This window comes from Bos taurus, chromosome 4 (genome assembly GCF_002263795.3).
Source record: "Bos taurus isolate L1 Dominette 01449 registration number 42190680 breed Hereford chromosome 4, ARS-UCD2.0, whole genome shotgun sequence".
Taxonomy (NCBI): Eukaryota; Metazoa; Chordata; class Mammalia; order Artiodactyla; family Bovidae; genus Bos; species Bos taurus.
In genome coordinates this window covers 98,654,769-98,678,148 of record NC_037331.1, presented here as the reverse complement: position 1 = coordinate 98,678,148, position 23,380 = coordinate 98,654,769, and the positions used below count along the sequence as shown (strand labels likewise).

Here is a 23,380-nt window from a genome sequence, read left to right as displayed (position 1 = left end):
GGAATTACTGCATGACATGATACTAGTGAGTTTGACATTTTGGCCCAAAGGAGCTGTCTACTTTGCTACCTCATAAACTCAGCTCTGGGACTGCTGGTTATGTTATTATTATTACTGTAGAAAGAGGTTCATGGTATAGATCAAAGAGGAGGGGCTGGTATGTGTGAAGTCTTACCCTTTATCACAATGTTGCACAATTTCAGGGAGTACCATTTGTGTTGTATTGTATGTGAGTGGTGCTGTCTGAGTCTGACCATCCCAGACCGTATCTTTACTTTCTAGAACACTGCCTCAGAGGAATGCTGTCCAGAGGGGATCTATTAAACTTGTGATGATGGCCTATGGACAGCTATCTCCTACTCAGGAGACTATATAAACATTTGGACTGTCATTTATGAAAGATCTTTCCTAGAAGGGTCATAATGGCTTAGGCCAACAAAACTTCTTCTTTTTTTTTTTTTTAAAGAACAACTGAAAAATGACTCCTTTCCCTTCCACCAGGAGAAAACTGTGTAAGAAACTCAGAATGTTATATTTTCTATTGAGTATGCAATTCTCATAAAAACCCCATCATGTATAATAGTTAAGAATGCAGGCTCAGATCTGACTGCCTGAGTTTAATCCAGGCTTTGCTCCTTGTTTGCTGTGTGACTTTGAGAAAGTTACTTAACTCTCTGTGCCTCATTTTCCTCAGATCTAAATGGGGCTAATAATAATAATGGTGACTGAAAAATAAAATAAATAATGGTGACTGGAGGGTCAAATAAGATAAGGTAGGTTGAGAAGGTAGAACAGTTTCTTGTATATAGTGTATGTTCATTACATGTTAGCGATTTGTAATGGTGATAATTATTACTGATACTTTTAATATATTAGCGATTATTTAGAAAGCTTATTTAAAAGTCATTTAAGTAGAGAGGCTGGCCCAGTGGATTTTATTACAAGAATGTAACAACTGAGAACTAATAGAGAAGATGGAATAACACACTCAGACTTAACAGCCCAGACTTTAGCACACAGAAGTAGGAAAGAGGAAGCAATTCTTTCCCTTTTGTGAATTGCAGTGATTCTTCAGATGCTTTTGAGATGTTCTTCAGTCCTAAGTTGCTTAAAAAGTGCTTCTGTGTATGGAGTTCTACCCTGGCCATAAGCAGACTAGCCTAATTTTACTAACTGTTACTCCCTGATTTTTCTTTTTTCAATTTTCTCTCTACCAAAAGAGAAGACTGGAATTATTACTTGAAATAAAATGCTACAACAAGGGGTCCTGTTTTTAGTTTATGCATCATTTAGGTATTGTCCAGAGTCCCCTTTATGAAGAATAAGCAGAAGAAGAAAAAAAAGACAAATCCAAACATCCTTAGCCACTAGTTTTCATAGAGTAGCAAATTTTGCTAACTTTTGAATGTTATTTTAATTTTTTGTCATATCAGCCTTGAGTCCTAGGCTGCTGGCAATGCGACCCCTTAGAATGGCTCCAGAAAGCAGCTTTCAAACTACCCTGTAGGGAGAGAGAAGTTTCTTCCCTGGGCAATCTGAAAATTCTGATCTTCAAACCTGGACTTAGAATATCTTAGAAAGAGTTTCATGGTATAGATCAACACCCCTTTTACTACGATGTTTCTGGAAAGTCTGGGAACCATCTCACGGATCTGGACTATTTACCTTGTGTAACTGACAAACCTACCACGCTGAAGGCTCCATGACACTGCCCTTCACTGTACCATATACAGGTCTTTAGAAACTGATGGTTACTCAGGCAAGACTGTGGATCAGTGCTATTTCTCATTTGACCCTGGGACCTCACACTGCAGGATACAGTAGGAAATGAACCCATGAAAAACAAATCTCCCAGTAGATTACCTTAGTGGGGGAAGTGACCTTGTCCACAGATTGCTTTTCCCAGAGGTTCCTCTTGCCAGATACATCTCCTGGCCTCAAATCCTAATGAACAGAAAGCAGAAAAATTAATATGTGGCTCTTTGTATGTTCTGGCCAGGTCTAAATAAATCACATGTTGTTTATTTGTGTAACACACTTTATCCGAGTGATGTGAAATGGTTTGAATCAAAAGGATTGCTAACCATTGTTTGATTTTATATAGACCCTGACCTATGTTGTGACACGAGAATGGGCTCAAACTATCCAGCACTGAGGTCCCGTTATTCACTGAGGACTTACTGTTTATTGACCTGTAAAATTGGAATATAAGCATATTTAAAATGAGATAGCCTATTTTTAACTTTCTATGTCCTTAGAAGTGAATAGCACATAGGTTTTAAATAATTTTTGGTATGAAAGTGAAAGTTGCTCAGTCGTGTCCAACTCTTTGCAACCCCATGGAGTCCATGGAATTCTCTAGGCCAGAATACTGGAGTGGGAATCCCAGGGACGGGGGAGCCTGGCGGGCTTCCGTCTACGGGGTCACACAGAGTCGGACACGACTGAAGCGACTTAGCAGCAGCAGCCTTTCCCTTCTCCAGGGGATCTTCCCAACCCAGAGATCGAACCCAGGTCTCCCGCAGTGCAGGTGGATTCTTTACCAGCTGAGCCACAAGAGAAGTCAACAATACTGGAGTGGGTAGCCAATCACTTCTCCAGGGGATCTTCCTGACCCAGGAACCGAACCAGGGTCTCCTGTATTGCAGGTGGATTCTTTATCTACTGAGCTATCAGGGAAGCCCAATTTTTTGGCATACTCCAACATAAAATAAAAAGTTTAAAAATTAAAAAATACCTAAAATAAATAAATAATTTTCAGGGGATTGGATAAACACTTCATCCCTTGCCAATTAGCTTTCTTTTTGGCCTCACGGCCCCCAGCCCTTAAGACTAATGCATATCAGCTGGACTTCCAATGGCCAACCCTGCATCTCTTCGCCTGAGGACTTCCTCAGGCTACAGGTGCCCACTTTGCCCACCCAGGGGGCAACCTGGATGTTCAGAGTCATCCCTAAGAGCAGTCTTCAATCACTCATCCATGAGATTTGGTGCGAGACTATTTCTTAGACTCGCTCACGCCTCAGGTAGGGTAACTAGAAGCATGTGTTTTGTGATGGCTTCTAGGTTTTTCCCAGTGGGGTTACGTTTAAAAGCTCACGTAGTGAGTTGCTTAATAAACATTCTTAATTGGCTGTTTTCTTTTCCCGCCTCACTTCCTATAGTGTTTTCTTCACGTCCCAAGTACCCTACTTGCACAGGAACCACTATTTTAGGGCAGCCCAATCTAGGACACTTTTGTAATTACACTTTTCTCAGACTAAAATAATTTTATGTTTTCTGAGAAGCAAGTGGTAATTCAGAAGTGTATCAGGAGAAGCCGGCCCCATGAAAGTAAACATTTACTACAAACTGTACCCATAAGAGAAACTGACAGGTTGATGACATATGCAAGAACCCGTGAAAATCTTGGGAAGAAAACACTAAAATACGATAACAGCTATATATCTTGGATTTTTTATTTACTACCTCATAATGAATCTGGCTTAGACAAGGATCCAAATTTCTGTTTCCATTTACTTTTCTTCTAACATTTGCTTATATTAGTCCTTGGCAAAGGCAGTTTCTGGAAAATAAATGTGTTTTACTGAAATAGTAATGTTTATTTTGGCAAACCCTTTTCTCATTAGAAGGCAAAGCTAACAGCAATTGCATTTATCCATGGACACCAGTCTAAGCGGACATATGTTTTTTCATAGATAACTATTGAGATTGTAACGTTGAAGATGCACTGGTTAATAGTATCATGTGAAGCAGTTCAGATTTACCTTAATCTTATTATTAATAAATTTCTGGATTTTCACTGTGATGTGGATTCCTGATATTCTGTTAGAGAGTTACACCTATTTAACTTGGAACCAGTAAGCAACAAATCAGGTTGTTTTTGAAAAGTTCCACTGTATATTTCCATGTAGGCAGAAGCTGCCAAATTGTCTGGAAGACTGTTTAAAAAATTTGGAGACTATAATCAGGAACATGCTAATGGTAGCTCTGGAAAGTGGCTATTACTACTTTATTTATTTGATTTATATAAGACAAATACTTTTTTTTTTAATGTGAATACTCTTCTACTGAGGAAAATGAATTGTATCTCTCTTAAATCCTGCCTATGAATCTTTTGAGGTCACTTAAAGAGTTTAGAGAGTCCATTTAAAGAAAATATTAACATCCAAGTAGCAAACTGGCATTTTAAATCAAATGGGAAATATAAATGAAATTACCTGACTGGCCTACTACATTTTAGAGAAAGACCCACTCCAGAAGAACAGGGAAAAATGAAGGCAGGAAAGCAGACTTCCAGTCAACCAGAGATCAAAGAATGAAGAAGAGAATTCAGCTGAGAAGGACAAAGTTGGTGTTTTTTTTAAACAAAAAGAAAGATAAATTAGCATTTTAATTGCTGTATATAACATGTAGTTTAGACACAAAGAACAGACAAACCAGGTACAACAGACATATTCAGAATTTTACACAGTGACACTGAAGTCCTGTAAATTCTACCCACAAATAGCAATAGATGTCCCAGCAAAGAATCAGGTATAGATCAGTGTTTAAATAAGTTACTGATTTTTAGAAACCCCAAGTAATATTGATTTGACAAGCTTCTGAGCACTTTTAATTACATGAAAATTAATTCATAGCTAGCAGCAGAGGATGGTTTTTATCTTAGGTGAAGTTTAGAACTGAACACGAATCTCTTTTACTTCTTGAGGTTTCACTGGGTGAGCACTATTTTGGTGAGAAAACTTCTCTCTGATTTTTCCTTAATGGCCACGTGCCACACATCTGGAAACACAACCCTGGCTTTCCCCTCCACACACATATGCCAAGGAATAGAAACCAAGGGCTAAGAATAAATCACTTATGGCCCCCAATTAGAAGGGTGGCTTTGGGAGCCTCCTCTCTACTGTTGTCCTTAGGTAATCTTCTAACATCCTGAGCTCAGCGTCGGCCTGACCAGAATCCCCAGGCTGTCAAACTCACATGCCTTTCATGAAGAGACAGGTTAGAAACACAAAAGCCGAAAGTGGCTGGTGGAAGAAAATTTTAAATTTTGAAAAAGAGGGAATCGACAAATTAAAGAGTGCATACCTCCACACCTCAAAAATGTGTTTGAATTATAATTTTAAAAGGGAAAATAAAGCATGATGGCCTGGTCTACACAGATCTTAGCTGCAGGCCACCAGAGTGAAAAACCCTGGATAAGACCTAAACAGCCTTTCTTGACCTGACTTTCTAAGCCGCCTTCCTGGATTTAACCTTTTGTCTGATAAGTTTCATGTACTCATATCTACAGGACCCTTCCGGCTCTTCCCAGTAGTTTGGACATTTTCATTTCCTTTCTGTTGAATCCTTATTGTCTGTGGTTCACAATCCTGCCTTGTTGAACTCCAAGTTATTTCTCTTCCTGAATGACATGTTGCTGGTCTACTACACTTGGAATGTGCACAAAGCTCAAAGTTGCTTATTAAGAATACTCAAGCTGGCCTTTTATCTATAACATCAATTATGTATCATTATCTTTCGACCTGGCCTTTATCAAGGAAGCCACACTAGTCTACAAAATCCAATGGGACATGGGGAAAAAGAGATCATTCTGATGTATACTAATTGCCACATTCTTCTTTCCTTTTCTTCTCTACACAGTATTATAGTAGTTGCCAACCTTTTTGGCATGACGGACCCGTTTCAAGGAAGACAATTTTTCCATGGACCAGGGGTAGGGGAGAATGGTTTCAAGATGATTCAAATGTGTTACATTTATTGTGTACTTTATTTCTATTATTATATTACACTGTGAAATATAATGAAATAATTATACAATTCAGCAAAATGCAGAATCAGGCGGTAATGCAAGTGACGGAAAACAGCTGTAAATAAAGATGAACCTTCACTTGCTCTCCTGCCACTCACCTCCTGCTGTGTGTGACTCAGTTCCTAACAGGCCACAGACCACTACTGGTCTGTAGTCTGGGGGTTGGGGACCCTGCCCTAGTAGACAGTCTAGCAAATTACTTATTAAATATTAGATAAAGCAGGCAATGATTTTGTAATTTCCCTGTAATGCCTGTTTGTCCTGCCATTTTTAGGAGGTCATCAATAATTCCCAGAAAATGGGGATTTTTGTGGAAACCTTGACTCAGCTATACCTATTGTAATACTAACTGAATTGAATCTTTTTAACACTCCCATTAGGATGAAATAGATGATAGGCTTATCAGTTAAAGTGTTGATAAAAGAGTATGGGTCAGGTCCTTGACCAAATATATGAGTATAATCTGGGACTGAAATGAAACAAGGTTGCAAATACATGTAAAAAACTGACCACCTCCTTTAGCAACGTGCCATATTCACCCAAGAAGAAAGAAGAAAAACATACACCTCTTTCTTCTTATCTTGCTATCCTGAGAAGTCTTAAATGGGTCCACAAACTTGCTGAACTTGTATTATATGCAATGTTTTAGGGGAGAGGGTCCTTAGATTTCATTAGGTTTTCAAAGGGATAATTCAATGAGGTTGATAAACACTGGTCTCGAACCATAAAACTTTATATTACCTGCCATTAAAAAATAATTTCCATTCTTTATATCACCTTGGGTGCTAGGGAAACTTGAGGCACTAAAGATCACTTACCTTGAGGGTATCATCCCTTGCCTTGTGTGTGCTAAGTCACTTCAGTCATGTCTGACTCTTTTTGACCCCGTGGACTGTAGCCTGCCAGATTCCTGCCCATGGGATTTCCAGGCAAGAATACTGGAGTGGGTTGCCATGCCTCCTTCAGGGAATCTTCCCGAGCCAGGGATTGAACCTGTGTCTCTTAAGTCTCCTACATTGGTAGGCGGGTTCTTCACCACTAGGGCCACCCAGAAAGCCCTACTATCTCCTTTTATAGGCTTCCTTTCGTATATCTGAGGACTTCCCTGATGGCCCAGAGGGCAAGGAAATCTGCCAGCAATGCAGAAGACACAGGAGATGTGGGTTCGATCCCTGAGTCAGGAATATCCTCTGGAGGAGGAAATGGCAACCTACTCCAGTATTCTTGCCGGAAAAATCCCATGGACAGAGTAGTCTCAGGGGCTACAGTCCACAGTCACAAAGAATCTATATCTATTGGGAGCAGGAAAAAGATTTCTTTTCAATATATTAACTTTCCAGTTGTAAACTAGGTTCACATTAGTTTTATATCTCTGTGAGGCCTTTAGGTAAAGAATCTCAGGCTGAATATTAATTGATTATAAGGAATTGTACCCAAGAAGAGTATGGAAATATTTCCATTTTTTCTTTTTTCAGTTGGAAAGGTGATAAACTCTAGTGACTTTGGAGATTAAACATGGAGCCAATGGGTGCAATTAAATGCTCAATGGTGCAGAGACCTAGAGTTTGGGAAGCTTTTCTTCTGCCTCTGGAATGGGGTAGTTGTGACAGCAGAGTCTTTTGCTACCTTGGGCACCAACAAAGCTATAAAAGCCAACTGAACAGAGAAAGCTCACCAGTGTACAGTAGGGAGCTTCATAAGTCTTTTGATTATAATGATAAATGCAAGGCAACTACCATATACATTCAATGAAAAGGTTAAGAGAATATTTTTAGTAAGAAAGCCATGCTTAATAAGAAGATTTTAAATTTCCAAAAATAACATTCATAACCAGGTTTTATAGTTTCTAGTCTTACTGTTGTTTTGTTTTAAATGGCTTTTCTTTGGAGGTGTTGACAAGGAAATTACAGCAATTATTTCAACAACTACCTAATCACTGTATTTTTGTGTTAAGTTACAGAAATTAGGCAAATTAGAAAATGTGAGTTCGATAGCCAGCATAACATTCTAAGTCTAGGGGTGCTCTTGACACAGAAATGGCCGAGATCATTTGACATTTTCAAATTCCTAGCTTAACTCATAGAATAGAAACTAAACACACAGATAGTTAAGAGGGCAAATCTGAACTGCCTCCGCGATCCGGGAGGAGAGGTGATGACCGTTTCGTTCTACCTTCTGGGTAAATGACAGTGCAGCTGCTCGGGACTGCTCTCTCTCATCTTAGCCCCTCCTTGTTTGTTACTCAGCAGTCGCAGCCAAGAACAGGGGCCCTGTTTTTCCCAGACAAAACTCCCAACAGCCTGTTTTCTTCTGTTGCTGGAAGCTGAGCTATCAAAGACATTCAGAAAAACCTGGAGCTACTTACAGAAGGCTTGGGAGCAGGCGACTTGCTTCCCTCGGGCGTTTTGGTTAGCCATTCGTTGATGCGGCTGGAGACCCCCACCTTCAAGCCGGCGGTTTCCTGTAAAGGTCAAGCATCCAATGTTAAAGGGAAAAAAAAAAACTACCTGGAAATTCAAAGCAACCTCAAAATACTATTCAGTATTATTTCATACAGCACCAATCAATTGCTGATCATTATACGAACTATTTTAAGGAAAATGAACCTTGAACTTGATATTGAAAGCGTATGATATCTGGTTTTCTTCCCCCTGCACTTCCCCTCCCCTGCCAATCCCAAGGTTAGTGATGAACTCCGGGCATTGTATTTAGAGGCCTCTGGCCAGGGCATAGTATACAACCTCAGTATACAATCACATACCATAGTATATGAACCTCAGGAACACACTCTTTCTGACCTTGCTTTTGTGGTCATTGCAAAAAAAAGTAAGAATTATACTTTCTTCACTGCTTTTGTAATTAACTATGTAATTCCTAAAAGAAAAAAAAAGGGGGAAAAAAGGCGGGGGGGTGGGGGCGGGTGGCGGGGATCCAACCTCCAGAATGAAAAGACAGCAACCCTTGCTCACCTTGTTTGGTGTGCCCGAAGCAGTGGGGGATGAGAACACATTGCCTTTCTCCCACATGCTCTTGATGTTGCGGACACCTTCGGCAGGAACAGGAAGGTCCGAGGCTGCTGGCTTTGTAGGTTTTGCAGCTTTTGTTCCCTGAAGTATGTGAATTATTTTTAGGATTGGTGCTGATAAGTTTGTTCTCATAAAACTATAGTAAACCTGTCTGCCTCAACGTTATCACTCAACAAATTCATTGGGTAAACACCTTCACCAAAAGTGACTCATAATTTCCATACATTTTGATAACATCTCTATTTCCGAATAAACCATTGTATCTACTTCAGAGGATCTTTTCAAATTGAAATATGCTTTTCATTAGCATCTCCCCCCGCCACTTATTGTTATAGTGATATGCTACTTCATTTCTTCAACAGACACTTCTTGAGTGCCTGCTGTGTGCCAGGCACTGTGTTAGGCTCTGGGGACATGGTGGCACTCAAGAGTCTGCTCTGTAAGCCCCACTGGACTGACATTAGTAGGACAGATGGTAACTAGTTATTCAGTATTATTTCACCTTGCAATAAGTACTATGAAAGATGAGTGTGGAGCTGAAAGCATGCCAAGAGACCACAGAACAGGACAGTGGTACTTAGTTTAGGGGGCTTCCCAGGTGGCTCAAGTGGTAAAGAATCCACCTGCGCTGCAGGAGATGCAGGAAACATGGGTTTGATCCCAGGGTTGGTCAGATCCCCTGGAGGAGGGCACAGCAACACACTCCTGTATTCTTGCCAGAAAAATCCCATGAACAGGGGAGTCTGGCAGGCTACAGTCCAAAGGGTTGGAAAGAGTCAGACAAGACTGTGCAACTGAGCACGCACTTAGTTGCTGCTGCTAAGTCGCTTCAGTTGTGTCCGACTCTGTGCGACCCCAGAGACGGCAGCCCACCAGACTCCCCTGTCCCTGGGATTCTCCAGGCAAGAACACTGGAGTGGGTTGCCATTTCCTTCTCCAATGCATGAAAGTGAAAAGTGAATGTGAAGTCACTCAGTTGTGTCCGACTCTAGCAACCCCATGGACTGCAGCCCATCAGGCTCCTCCGTCCACGGGATTTTCCAGGCAAAAGTACTGGAGTGGGGTGCCATTGCCTTCTCCGACACACTTAGTTAAGGGGGGCAAAAGTAGGCCACTTTGCGGACGAGACATTTAAACCCAGATCTAATGGAAGACTTCAAAGAGGTTGGTGAAGGAAAGCACAAACACCGTTTCATGCAGAGCTAACAGTATATGCCAAGAAACAAAGATAGGGATATGCCAAAACATCGAGAAAGACTGAGAGACCACTGCATGGAGAATATACTGGAAGGAGGAATGAATGGGTGTAAAAAAGAAAGATGTGCATCCAAGATACTTTTCCAGCAGTAGTGATGCACACACCCTAAATCATGCAGTTTCTCTCCTGGTCCTGCTTTGGGGCCTGTGGCATGTGTCACCAAGGTGAGCAGCCAGGGTGAGTGGCCCCACTGCTGGACTATGTAAAGGCTGAAGCCATAGTCTTGGCTTCATTAACCCTGTTAGAGTTATGACCAATTCAACCACAGAAAAAAACTATTTGCAATTTGTCTTATTTGTCTTATATTTTAGTGGCCATTTAATCTTCTGAAAATCTCCTCGTGAATGTTAGGACTTGATTATTCACTTGGTAAACCACCCAGAACGCTTTCTTATTCCCTCTCTTCATTACAAACTATTTTATAGGCATCTCCACTCTGCAGTACAAAGGACAGGATCTAATCAAATTGAACTGATCCAGTTACATCATAGCAGACAACTGAAACTAAAGTCTACACAAAGGAGAAAAAAAAATCAGTATTGCATCCTGATCAATGGCACCCTACCCTCTTAGTGCTTTGGTACTTGGAAATATACATTTCCAAATAGAGTAGAACTCCTAGGTCAACTGGCGGTGGGGAAAGAAAGCTGGATTAGACAGAGGCATAAAACTATGATCCTTCAAATATAAAACAATCAATTTGAAATTGACTATTAAATTCCAGCTGGCTATCATCTTTATATTAATTTATACTACTAATTTATTTGATAATAAAAGTTCTTATAGACAAAGAAGGACTAGTCATGGTTGTAAAGGACCTGTTTAAACTATATATGGGAACACCTTTTATAAGGAATTAAGAATATTGAAGATATACTTGTGAACATATAAATAATACAGTTAAGTAACAAATTCATTAAAAATAATTACACCTTCATTAAAGAACACTCAGGTGGAAAGTAGTAAATAAAAATTTATTTAAAACTTTTCTATAATTTATCTTTATTATTGCTTTCTCTATAACTAGTTCAAAATAATAAAGCATCATTAACATTCTAACACTACTGGACTTGATTATTGTCCTAAGTGTTTCTCTGATTGTTTATACAATCAGAGTTGATTTCTGTTTGACCATAACACTGAGGCTACAGTCTGTGGGTTCGCATAGAGTCAGACACGACAGAGTGACTAACACTTTCACTTCAGTTTCCTAACATCGAGGACGTCTCTCACCTCAATTGCACTGGTGTATTGCTCCAGTCTGCTGTCAATCTTGGAGACTACTGCTGCTTGATGAGTTGATTTGACACCACTGTTAAGTAAATAAACACACACAGACATGCATAAAAATATGAGAGAACTTTCCCATTACATCGAATGGTTGATAATTCTCAATTCAACAATCAACCATATTTACCTTTTCTGCACAGACTTATTCAAAAATTCTGCTCGCTCTTCTATCTAGGAATTGGAAAAAAAACAAAACCAGTTAATATTTTCAGCTTATAAAGAGGGTTTCTCAGTCCATACTATTATTTTTCCTGAATCTGGGGAATAAAAGCACCAAAGAGTGTCAAAGAGTAAGAGGGTGCTGTGCACAGCACCTCTGCTAGGGAGGAAAATGACACATTAGGTATTTGATAATGAGGTTTGTGATACTGGGAGATGAAGGTAGGATTGGCAGAAGACAGAGAAATATGAAGTTCTGGAAACAAAGACTAGATAGAATGGAATAAAAATGCCTCTGAAAAAACAAAAATCAATGGCAAAACAATCACATTTCAAGACTAACTTTTTTTGCTTTTGCTTTCTGACATACTTTAAATTTTTTTCATTTTTTATTGAGGTATAAATGATATAACATTAGTTTTAGGTATACAGCATAATGATTTGATATTTGTATATATAAGAATGATAACCAGGAACTGTGATCTATTCACTTACTGCTTAGCCTGGTTTCCTAATTTTGATAGCTATTGCTGCTGCTACTGCTAAGTCACTTCAGTCGTGTCCGACTCTGTGCGACCCCATAGACAGCGGCCCACCAGGCTCCCCCGTCCCTGGGATTCCCCAGGCAAGAACACTGGAGTGGGTTGACATTTCCTTCTCCAATGCATGAAAGTGAAGAGTGAAAGTGAAGTCGCTCAGTCGTGTCCGACTCCTAGCAACCCCATGGACTGCAGCCTACTAGGCTCCTCCATCCATGGGATTTTCCAGGCAAGAGTACTGGAGTGGGGTGCCATTGCCTTCTCCACAATTTGCCCTGAACGTAGAAGACCGATGTGGGGCTGAGTGAAACTGGGGCACAGCTCACCAGGAATGGCTGAGGCTTCTCATGAAAACCTTAGTAGTCCAAGTGGGAAATAAGGAAATAAGCCCAGAGAAACTGCTATGAGTATACTGATGGATAGTTTAGTATTTTTTAATACATGTTTTTAAAGCTAGAAATTTTTGCTACAACTAAAGCTGCTAAATCAAGCATTGTATTTTACTAAAACTGCATCACTCAAATCCAAATGTTCTTCATAAGCCAGCAAATATTTGTTGACTCCTTATGATACCTAACTCCAGGCTAGAAATAGCCTTTGCCATGCATCCTCTGTCATCAGCAAATAGTAACACCTTTGCATATGACTGCATGTGCAAAGCACATAGGTCCATTTTCTGTCCTGTTCAGGAATCTACTGGATTTTAGTTACCGTAGAATCGTGCATATCAACAACCTCAAATAAGCAGATGATACGACTCTAATGGCAGAAAGCAAACAGGAACTAAAGAGCCTCTTGATGAGGTTGAAAGAGGAGAGTGAAAAAACTGGCTTAAAACTCAACGTTCAAAAAACTAAGATCATGGCATCTGGTCCCATTACTTCATGGCAAATAGATGGGGAAAATGTAGAAACAGTGACAGATTTTATTTTCTTGGGCTCCAAAATCACTGTGGATGGTGAACTACAGCCATGAAATAAAAAGATGCTTGCTCCTTAAAAGGAAAGCTATGACAAACCTAGACAGTATATTAAAAAGTGAAGACATCACTTTGCTCACAAAGGTCCATATAGTCAAAGCTATGATGTTGAAGCTGAAACTCCAATACTTTGGCCATCTGATGCGAAGAGCTGACTCATCTGAAAATACCCTGATGCTGGGAAAGATTGAGGGCAGGAGGAGAAGGGGACGACAGACGATGAGATGGTTGGATGGCATCACCAACTCAATGGACATGAGTTTGGGTGAACTCCAGGAGTTGGTGATGGACAGGGAGGCCTGGCGTGCTGTGGTTCAAGGGGTCGCAAAGAGTCAGACACGACTGAGCAACTGAACTGAACTGAACTGATGGTTTTTCTGGTAATTATGTAGAGATGTGAGCATTGGCCAATAGAGAAAGCTGAGTACCAAAGAATTCATGCTTTCAAATTGTGGTGCTGGAGAAGACTCTTGAGAGTCCTTTGGACAGCCAGGAGGTCAAACCTCTCAATCCTAAAGGAAATCAACCCTGAATATTCATTGGAAGGACTGCTGAAGCTGAAGCTCCAATACTTCGTTTACTTGATGCAAAGAGCTGACTCACTGGAAAAGACCTTGATGGTGGGAAAGATTGAGGGCAGGAGGAGAAGAGGCGACAGAGGATGTGATGGTTGGATAGTATCACCAATTCAATGGACACGAGTTTGAGCAAACTCCGGGAGACACTAAAGGACAGGGAAGCCTGGCGTGCTGCAGTCCACGGGGTCACAAAGAACTGGACACGACTTAGCAATTGAACAACAACAGCAAGAATACTGGAGCAGCTGACCTTCGCCTACAATCTTCGAAATGTCAGTGGCTTTTTCTAGACTGTTGGCCTAGGACTCAGAGATTATTAATAAATAACCTTAAGCTTTTTGGAAAACATGCTTCACTCCTAGTATCAGTTGAACAATACTTTTATAGATGTTAGTGAGGGCACTTCATCCTTTCCAATGATTTCTTACAAAGATAAAATCTAACTCATTAATATTAAACTTTATGCAAAAATGTGCTATCGGTATCCCTGAGTTTATGAGGTGTAAAGGGTTTAAAACCCTTATTTTTCTGATTTTAACATGAACTTAGAAGTGTATTTTTGGAGGAAAAGTTCCCAGCTAAATTTTTTCTGAATGAGATAAAATACATTAGAACCACATAATGTACTGGCACTTGTAATATTATTCACTCATCTATCCATCCGACCTTTATCCCTGACAACCTGTCTGTCAAACAACCAACAAACCAATAAATTATATGTGAGCACTGCTTACTCCTTGGAAGGAAAGTTATAACCAACCTAGATAGCATATGAAAAAGCAGAGACATTACTTTGCCAACAAAGGTCCGTCTAGTCAAGGCTATGGTTTTTCCTGTGGTCATGTGTGGATGTGAGAGTTGGACTGTGAAGAAAGCTGAGCACCGAAGAATTGATGCTTTTGAACTGTGGTGTTGGAGAAGACTCTTGAGAGTCCCTTGGACTGCAAGGAGATCCAACCAGTCCATTCTGAAGAAGATCAGCCCTGGGTGTTCTTTGGAAGGAATGATGCTAAAGCTGAAACTCTAGTACTTTGGCCACCTTATGCAAAGAGTTGACTCATCACCAGGAAAAGACCCTGATGCTGGGAGGGACTGGGGGCAGGAGGAGAAGGGGACGACAGAGGATGAGATGGCTGGATGGCATCACAGACTTGATGGACGTGAGTTTGAGTGAACTCCGGGAGATGGTGATGGACAGGGAGGCCTGGCGTGCTGCGGTTCATGGGGTCGCAAAGAGTCAGACATGACTGAGCGACTGAACTGAACTGAACTAAACCTATTATATAAAATTAAACACCAGTGGTGTATAAGATAGGGCTCCAATTCTGTACGGAGTCAGTAGGGGAGACTAGCAGAACACATAAATGAAAATTTTAAAATTCAGTGGTAGGTAAACAGCAAAGTCCTACTGTAGTACAGGGAACTACATCCCGTCTCCTGGGACAAACCATAGTGGAAAAGATATTAAAAAAGAATGTATATATGTGTAAAACTGAGTCACTGTGTTATACAGAAGAGACTGGCACAACATTGCAAATCAACTGTACTTCAAAAAAATAAAAATTTAGAAATTATTAAAAACCTAAACAGTAGGTGAAGGTGAAGTCGCTCAGTCGTGTCCGACTCTCTGCGACCCTGTGGACAGTAGCCTACCAGGCTTCTCCGTCCATGGGATTCTCAAGGCAAGAATACTGGAGTGGTTTACCATTTCCTTCTCCAGGGGATCTTCCCGACCCAGGGATCGAACCCGGGTCTCCCGCACTGGAGGCAGACGCTTTAACCTAGTAGGTACCATATTAAAGATTAAAAAATGGGAGAGTTGGAGAAAGCTTTTCAGATGTTCTAGTATTTGAGCTGATTTTTATAGTTTATAGTTTACACGGCTTTATAAATGAGTTCATGAAAGTGAGGGTGGGGAGTGTGTGCGTTGGAGGGTAAAGGACATTTGTAGTAGAGCAGACACACATACAAAGATTTGGGGAACCAAGAAGCAAGCAGAGCAGTGGGACTGAAGAATGGAGAACCGCTAGCATCTTTGTAGCACCTCTAGCATCGTTCTGACCTGGGGATCATCTTGTTAATGTTGGCAGTCACATTTATTCACATTATGGCTCTTAGACTCTAACGTCTCCTTCTGTATCTACAGTATTCAATACAGCTTGATCTCATCATCACATTTTGCCAGGACCTACTTCTGCATTTTTGCTGGCAAATGTCTGCACTTAGTGACTCTGGGTAATGTAACAGTTTCTACTAAATTTGTAAATTACTTGTTCTGTGTAAGGAGTTTAAAGAGAGAAACTGGTTCTTCTATAAACCAAGAGGTGGCAGTGTGGTCCTAATAAAACGGGAAAATCACACACATTTCAGCAAACTGGTGCTGTCCTTAACTCCACACTCCTTCCACCACGAGTATATGAAAATAATAATAATAAAAACAAAATTATAAATTTAATTTACTTAAAACTTATTCTTTGTATGTCTTAGGTAAGAAAGCTCATTCACTGCCAGCATAATTTAACTATGAGAAACCAGGTTCTGAGCTTCTCAGACGAGGAACATAAGTCATGAGAAATCAACAAAATACACCAGTGGATAATATCGTGTGGTCAGATATCAAATGTTTCTCCTCCCGCTGGCATTCGACAATCTTAGCTTGTGACCATTTATAAAAGCTGCAGGGCCAAAAGTGTCAACAGTTGCAGGAATTTCAATTGTAGGACATGAAATGAAATTATAAAACAAGAGCCATAGCAGGTTCTTCAAGGCACATACTATGGAGAAAAACACTAGATTGCCTACTCTTGAAAGCACGTTTCTGTTACACAGAAATTGAAAGTTTCTTTTTTATATGTCAATTTTGATGGCTCACACACGCCTCTCTACTAGAACACTGTTGTTCAGTTGCTCAGTCGTGTCTGACTGCGACTGCAACTTGCCAGGCTTTCCTGTCCTTCTCTACCAGAATAAGTAGATAAATGGCTTTGTGGGAACTCTGGAGTCTGGTTGATGGAAACACTAGAGAAGCTAAGTTGGGAACCTTGGTAGAGAGATGTTTGAAGAAAGAGGATGGGTTGCAGTTTCTTTTGAAAAACAAAGTAGAAATTAGAAGTCTCGATAACTACAACTTTTCTCACGTTCCCACACACAGTTCAAGGAAAGCTTAGGTCAGGTGGCGATTGAAGGAAGGTTGAAAGAGAGAGGACACTTCTTTTTTTTGATTTTCGATGAGCCAGGAAGAAATGGACCCAGACAGAGGGGGACCGAGTGGCTGTGCAGAGATGGTCTAAAGTGAGCAGGGTTTGCATCTTTCTGCTCTTTCTCCTTCAGCTGCTGCTGCTGCTGCTAAGTCACTTCAGTCGTGTTCGACTCTGTGCAACCCCATAGACGGCAGCCCACCAGGCACCCCCACCATCCCCGGGATTCTCCAGGCAAGAACATTGGAGTGGGTTGCCATTTCCTTCCCCAATGCATGAAAGTGAAAAGTGAAAGTGAAGTCGCTCAGTCATGTCTGACTTTTAGCGACCCCATGAACTGCAGCCTTCCAGGCTCCTCCATCCGTGGGATTTTCCAGGCAAGAGTACTGGAGTGGGGTGCCATTGCCTTCTCCGTTCTCCTTCAGCAGGGGTATGCAAATAGAGTTTTGCCTGTGTTCTCCACCCACCCATAAACTAAGAACATTTTACATTGTTAAATGGTTTGGAAAAGCTCAAAAGAATATTTTGTAACATAGGAAGACTTTATGAAATTAAAATTTCAGATCCATAAATGAAGCTCACTTACTCCACACAGCCTCTCTCTCCTCCTTCTGCTCCACTCAGAGACCTCACTGAGCTGGTAGTCTGCACTTGGTTACCCTTGTAATTCTTGAGTTTTCCTGAGGCGGTCAATGATATGAGTGCCCTATGGACAGTGACCTTGCTTTGTGCTTCCCTCCTTCATAGTTCATTGCACATATTAGATTTGTTATAAATATCAAATAAGAAAACTCCTCCTGAAGCAGCCCTTGAGATGAGATTGAAGTATAAGGAGCTTATTTGGGAGGGGTTAGAACCATGGCAAACCACTCCAGTATTCTTGCCTGGAGAATCCCGGGGACAGAGGAGCCTAATGGGCTGCCATCTATGGGGTCGCACAGAGTCGGACACGACTGAAGCGACTTAGCAGCAGCAGCAGCAGCAGCAGAACCATGGTAAACTGGGACCCAGACCATCCTAAAGACTAAAGGAAATGTTCTAGGAATAAAACATACTGGTTTCCATGTGAAACAGGTAATAAGTGTAAGTGTAAATAACTGACTTTTGATCAAAATGTACACACACTGATAGACATACACACACACACACACATTAACCAGCTGCAGCCTGGCTATGATTCTATACTGCCTTTACCTGTTGTCAGGGCTTTGTAACCTAGCTAGGATGACAGAAAATAAAAACTGCTCAAAGTTCCAATCTCTAAAGATTCATTCGTCCATGTATTTATTCAATAAGCACATACTCCCTACATCAGTGAGTATCTTCACTGTGCCAGGGACTCAAACCATGCTAACTGTATAAGCAAAAATACATATTTGAGTCTATGCTCTTGTCCCTCCATCTCAACCTGCCCATCATCGCCCTGAGTCAGCTCCTTCCTGCTCATTCTCTCAGCAGCGCTTCTGTCTTCCTTTATTAGGAGCTATGCCCACTGAAGGGAGTAGTCAGACCAAACTCATCCTGGCAAGGGAGCCTATCCGAGTCACATTTCATCTCCTTTGCTGATAACAGCTTTGAAATTTGACCTGTGCCATCCCCAGCTGTCCTGCTCTTAATAATGACAAAGAAAAATAATGAAATTAGCATGAAAAAGCAGCTTAAACCTTTAAAATATATTTGCCTATTTTATAGTTTCAATGTTTCTGCTTTTAATTGCTCAAAGTAATAAGGCACACTGAGAGTGTGGGTCAGTGAAATCCAGAGGTAATCACCAGAGGTCATTTTAATCAAAGATCTAATAATCAAAAGACACAAAGTACTCCACTTGATTTCTCTCCTATCTCTATCTTGAAAATGAAAATAAGCTATTAAATTGCTGATGGAGCAAAAAGATAAATGGAACAAAAGCTTTGAATAATCAATAACTAAATCAGGGGCTGAAATCATGTTTCTATCATATTTTAGTAAACACAAGAAGGTTTTCTGGGGGAAAATACCTTGAGAGATGAACCTTTAGGAGTGAAACATTTGAAGGGCTTCTTGTCCTCTGATAAACCATCTTCCGGCATCTTCTGGCGTTTCTCAGCAGCTTCTGCCCTTCGCCTTTCAATCTCTTCCTTTAGCCTCCTCTTCTCTTCCTAAGAAAGAGCAAATAACAAGGACGTTAATATCAGCTTCAAGCCCAAAGGAAAGAGTGCTGTAGGGGAATGGTCATAGTCCTAGAAGAGAAAGATCCGGGTTCTAGAAAAGATGCTAGCCCTTCCTCAAGGGTGGCACCAGAGGTTAAGCCTGAGGGCTTGAGTCCAGCTGCTGATGTGCACTCTGGCACTGCCCCTTCCAAACTGTGTGACCTTGGCCATGTTACTTATCTACCCCCTGCCTCAGTTTCCTCATTTGTAAAATGGGGATAATAATAGTATCCACTGACTAGGGATTTAACACAGACTAAATGAGAACGCTCAGGTAGAATGCTTAGACTCATGCTCAGCAGGACAATCATCACAGTCATCACCTCGTCAAGTCATCAAACACTGGCCTTTCATTTTGTGTACGTAAAATAAGTTATCACTTCTACCTACTTCCTAGGAGAGATGTGAAGACAAATGAGATCATCCATATGCCAAGGCACACAGTACTATATTTACTAAATTGTACAAGAGATGGTTTCTTGCTTGTCCCTTCCTTAGCTGAGTAGATTATTTCTAGATAGCTTGACAAATCTGAAATGGTGTAGATACTGCCCCCTAGTGGTGAAACCACGGATGTTTACAATCCCTCTCATCAACCCCTCGGTGCCTTCATTCCTGGCCTAGAACACTCTGTCTTCTCATCAGGCTGCACATCCTCTAGGAACAGTTTTCTGACAGATTTATGTAGTCTTTGTAGTTTTCAAACTGGATGTTCTCAAGCAGGAACTGGATGTTCATGTGTCAGAGGATGCTGCAGAAAGATCCTGTGTATTGTGGACTGAATATTTGTGCCCCCACCCTCCCCCACCAAATCCCTGTGTTAAAATCCTAACCCCCAGAGTGATGGCATTAGGAGGTGGGGGTTTGGGGGCCATGAGAATGGAACCTAAAAGAGGCTCTAGGGAGCTCTCTCACGCCTTCTGCCCTGTGAGGACACAGCGAGAAGACTGCTATCTGTGAACGGCTGCACCAGACACAGAGTTTGCTGGCATTTCGATCTTGGACTTCATAGCCTCAGAACTGTGAGACAAACATCTGTATGTCTTATCAGCCACCCAGTCTGCGGCAATTTGTTATAGCGGCCGCCACTAAGACACTGTGCTTGGTAGGAGGTTAGACCAAATCATCTCTGAGGTCCAATTCAGGTCTCAGAGGCCATGTTTCTCCTCTGCTTTCATTGATACTTTGCTCCTCTAAAGAACAGCAATAACAGGAATGAACACTATGACTTCCTGAGTGTCTATTATGTACCAGGCACCCTGAATATCATGATTTAATCACCTCCACAATCCTGAAAGTAGATATTTCACAGATAAGGAAAAGAGGTCTCACAGTCTAGTGACTCTCCCAAGGTCCCAGCTTGCCAGTGGCAGAGGGTCTGATTCTAAAACAATCATTCCAATTACCTTCTAACCAAAGGTCGCAGGCTTAAGAAGAGCTGGAGTTGAACGAGACCTTGGAGTAATGTATCCAAACTTTCCACACAGTTTGGGGAATGTTTGTATAGGATCCATGTCAGAAAATCATCTAAAGTCTTGTTGCATATTCTAAATGATGGGAGATCACAGTCTCTGGAGATTTGTGTGGAAAGCTCTAGGAGGAGTTGGAGAAGCTGGGTCGCAGCAGCAAATCTATCACTTATTATTAGTCAAGTGACTTCACACAAGTCAGTCAAACTACTTGATTCCCATTTCTTTGTCCATAAAATGAGGATAAATAATGTACCTCAGGATACAAGGAAAAAATGCTCTTTGTAAACTACTTCAATGCTACAGTAGTTGGTTAAGCACTTTTTCAATTTTCAAAATTTGCCTTCTTGTAACTTTATCTGTCATTTTCAGTTCTGCTTAAGATGGAACAAATTCATCTGCTCATAATCACTGGGCTCCTGCTACACGCCTGGCGCTGTGCTGGGTCCTGGGTGTACAGCAATGAACAAAGCAGGTACTGTCCCTGCCTGTGAAAATCTAGTTACTTACTCTTCCACTTAACACACCCCCAAAACGATTTTTGGGAAAATCTTCTCTATGAAACCTCTTCAAATATCAAAAAACAACTACCATGTGACTCTTGGTTCTTGTAACTGATCTGCAGACTTTTTCATCCTTCTCTGCTCTCACAGTCTTTACTGAGGGACATTTACAGGTTCATGCGTTAAGACAACAAAAAGTGGGACCTCTGGAAAATTACAAAACCTCTCGGTGCCTTAGTTTCCTGATCTGTAAAATGGGGATGAGAAGACTACCTATATCAGAGAGATCTTAGGAGAACTGCATAAATTAATGTGTATAAAAGTTTTAGAACCACACCTAGCACACAGCAAGCTGCTGCTGTTGTTCAGTCGCTAAGTCGACTCAGACTCTTTGTGATCCTAAGGACTGCAGCACACCAGGCTACCCAGTACTTCACTGTTTCCGGGAGTTTGCTCAGATTCATGCATTTGTAAGAATTCACGTTCAAAAGGGCAGCAGCAGTTCACCAGGGAAGAAACTATTTTCCAGGGTCAGAATGTTCACAGAGACACGTACTCATGAGCTTGGGTAAGTGAAGGCGCGAGACCACCGCGCTGCGCCCTGCCTTACCTCCTCTCTCACTTTTCGCTCTGCTTCTTCCTGCTTCTTCCGCTGCTCCTCCTCCTCCAGGACTTTCCTTCGCTCCTCCCTCTTCTTCTTCAGCTCCTCCAGCTCCAAGGCCGCCTCCTGCTGCTTCTGCTTGAGTTTCTCGAACTCCTCACTCTCCGTCTCCCCACGGCGGCGGCGCAGCTCCTCCAGCCGTTTGCCGGCTTCCACCTGGGAAGTGCCTTCAGCCTCCTTGGCCTCGCTGACCCTCCCTCCAGCGCGGCTGCAAAGGAGTGGGACACTCGTCTGCCTTGCAGCCTACCCTCACCGCCCCTGGAAGCGGGGGAGGTCGGTCTGCAGGCCTTGCATCCCACACGGAAATCTCCACTGCCCTCACGGGACAGCGGACCCTCACGGCTAAGTTGGGGTCCATCTGGAATTCCCAGGTCTGAATCCGAATCCCCTCTCTGCCACTTACCCTGGGTTCCCTAGGTAGTACAATGGAAGCAAACAGGCACTGTTGGTGGGGCTGTAAATTGGTACAACCACTACGGAAAACAGTATGGAGATTCCTCAAAAAATTAGAAGTAGAACTGCCATATGATGCAGGAATTCCACTTCTGGATATTTATCCAAAGAAAATGAAAACACTAACTCAAAAAGATACACGTAACGCCCATAGTCATGTGGCATCATTTACAATAGCCAAGACATGGAAACAGCCTAAGTGCCCATTGGTGGATGAACATATTACAAAAATGTAAAAGTACATAACAGTGGAATATTATTGAGCCACAAAAATGGAGGAAATCTTATATAAATACTCATTAGCAGGTAGTGAGGGCATTCTTAACTATATCTAAACATAGGTGGCCCATTTCTGACACTTTTGTAACAGATGAATTACCATGGTCTAGTATCATTTATTCCATCCAGAGAATAGCACTGGTGTTTCCAGTTATGAAGCAAGAGGAGGAACGGAAAAGGAGTCCAAGATTACATAGTTACCAATACTGGTTTTTTGCATGCATCTCATGCTTTTAAAATAGTGAGATTGTTCTGAATAAACTATGTCCTTTAGTACTATGCTTTTCAAGCTGCATTTTGTAAAGTCTATTTAGTGGACTTTAATTAGCATTTAGAAGAACCAAGGAGAAAACATCAGAGGGTATTGCATGGAACAAGGGAAACGACCTTTTCTTGACATTCTTGTTTCAGTTATAAATACATATGTAGATGTGTACTGGGATATGATGTAAAATTTATATCTTACTAGGAGTTGAGGTTAAAAAGTTAAAAAATATCATTTTAGGTTCTTGATAGCTAAAGGTCAACTCTTATTTTTAACTCAGTCAAGGTTGCTGCTGCTGCTGCTAAGTCGCTTCAGTCATGTCCGACTCTGTGCGACCCCATAGACGGCAGCCCACCAGGCTCCCCAGTCCCTGGGATTCTCCAGGCAAGAACACTGGAGTGGGTTGCCATTTCCTTCTCCAGTGCATGAAAGTGAAAAGTGAAAGTGAAGTTGCTCAGTAGTGTCCGAACTCTTAGCGACCCCATGGTTAGGGGACCCCTTAAGACTTGATATTGCTCTTTCAAAGTCTTAAATGTCCATAGGCCTGTGACTTCAGAGAGGAACCCTCTCCTTTCAGTTAAAGTCTCTCCATCTTCAGAGAGTTGGTTCTTCCTGTTCTTAGTGTTTTGTTTGGTAGGACTGCTAATACATAGAAACTTTTCTGGACTCCACTAGGTGTCGCTCAATCTTCATTTTGGATATTCAGATGCCCATCATTAG

General features: G+C 41.4%; 1 protein-coding gene across 16 annotated transcripts in view; it reads right to left on the bottom strand.

Annotated features, from left to right (window-relative positions):
• Nucleotides 1-23,380, bottom strand: part of CALD1 (caldesmon 1) — a 231,553-nt gene that overhangs the window by 2,972 nt on the left and 205,201 nt on the right. For 15 of the 16 annotated variants that reach the window (XM_024990452.1, XM_024990454.1, XM_024990451.2 and 12 more), the window contains 7 exon segments: nucleotides 21,613-21,871; nucleotides 18,839-18,979; nucleotides 11,517-11,560; nucleotides 11,333-11,411; nucleotides 8,785-8,922; nucleotides 8,181-8,276; nucleotides 1,864-1,944 (listed from right to left, as the gene is read on the bottom strand). In XM_024990452.1, coding sequence (XP_024846220.1) covers nucleotides 1,864-1,944; nucleotides 8,181-8,276; nucleotides 8,785-8,922; nucleotides 11,333-11,411; nucleotides 11,517-11,560; nucleotides 18,839-18,979; nucleotides 21,613-21,871 — 838 coding nt within the window. 16 annotated transcript variants of the gene reach the window in all.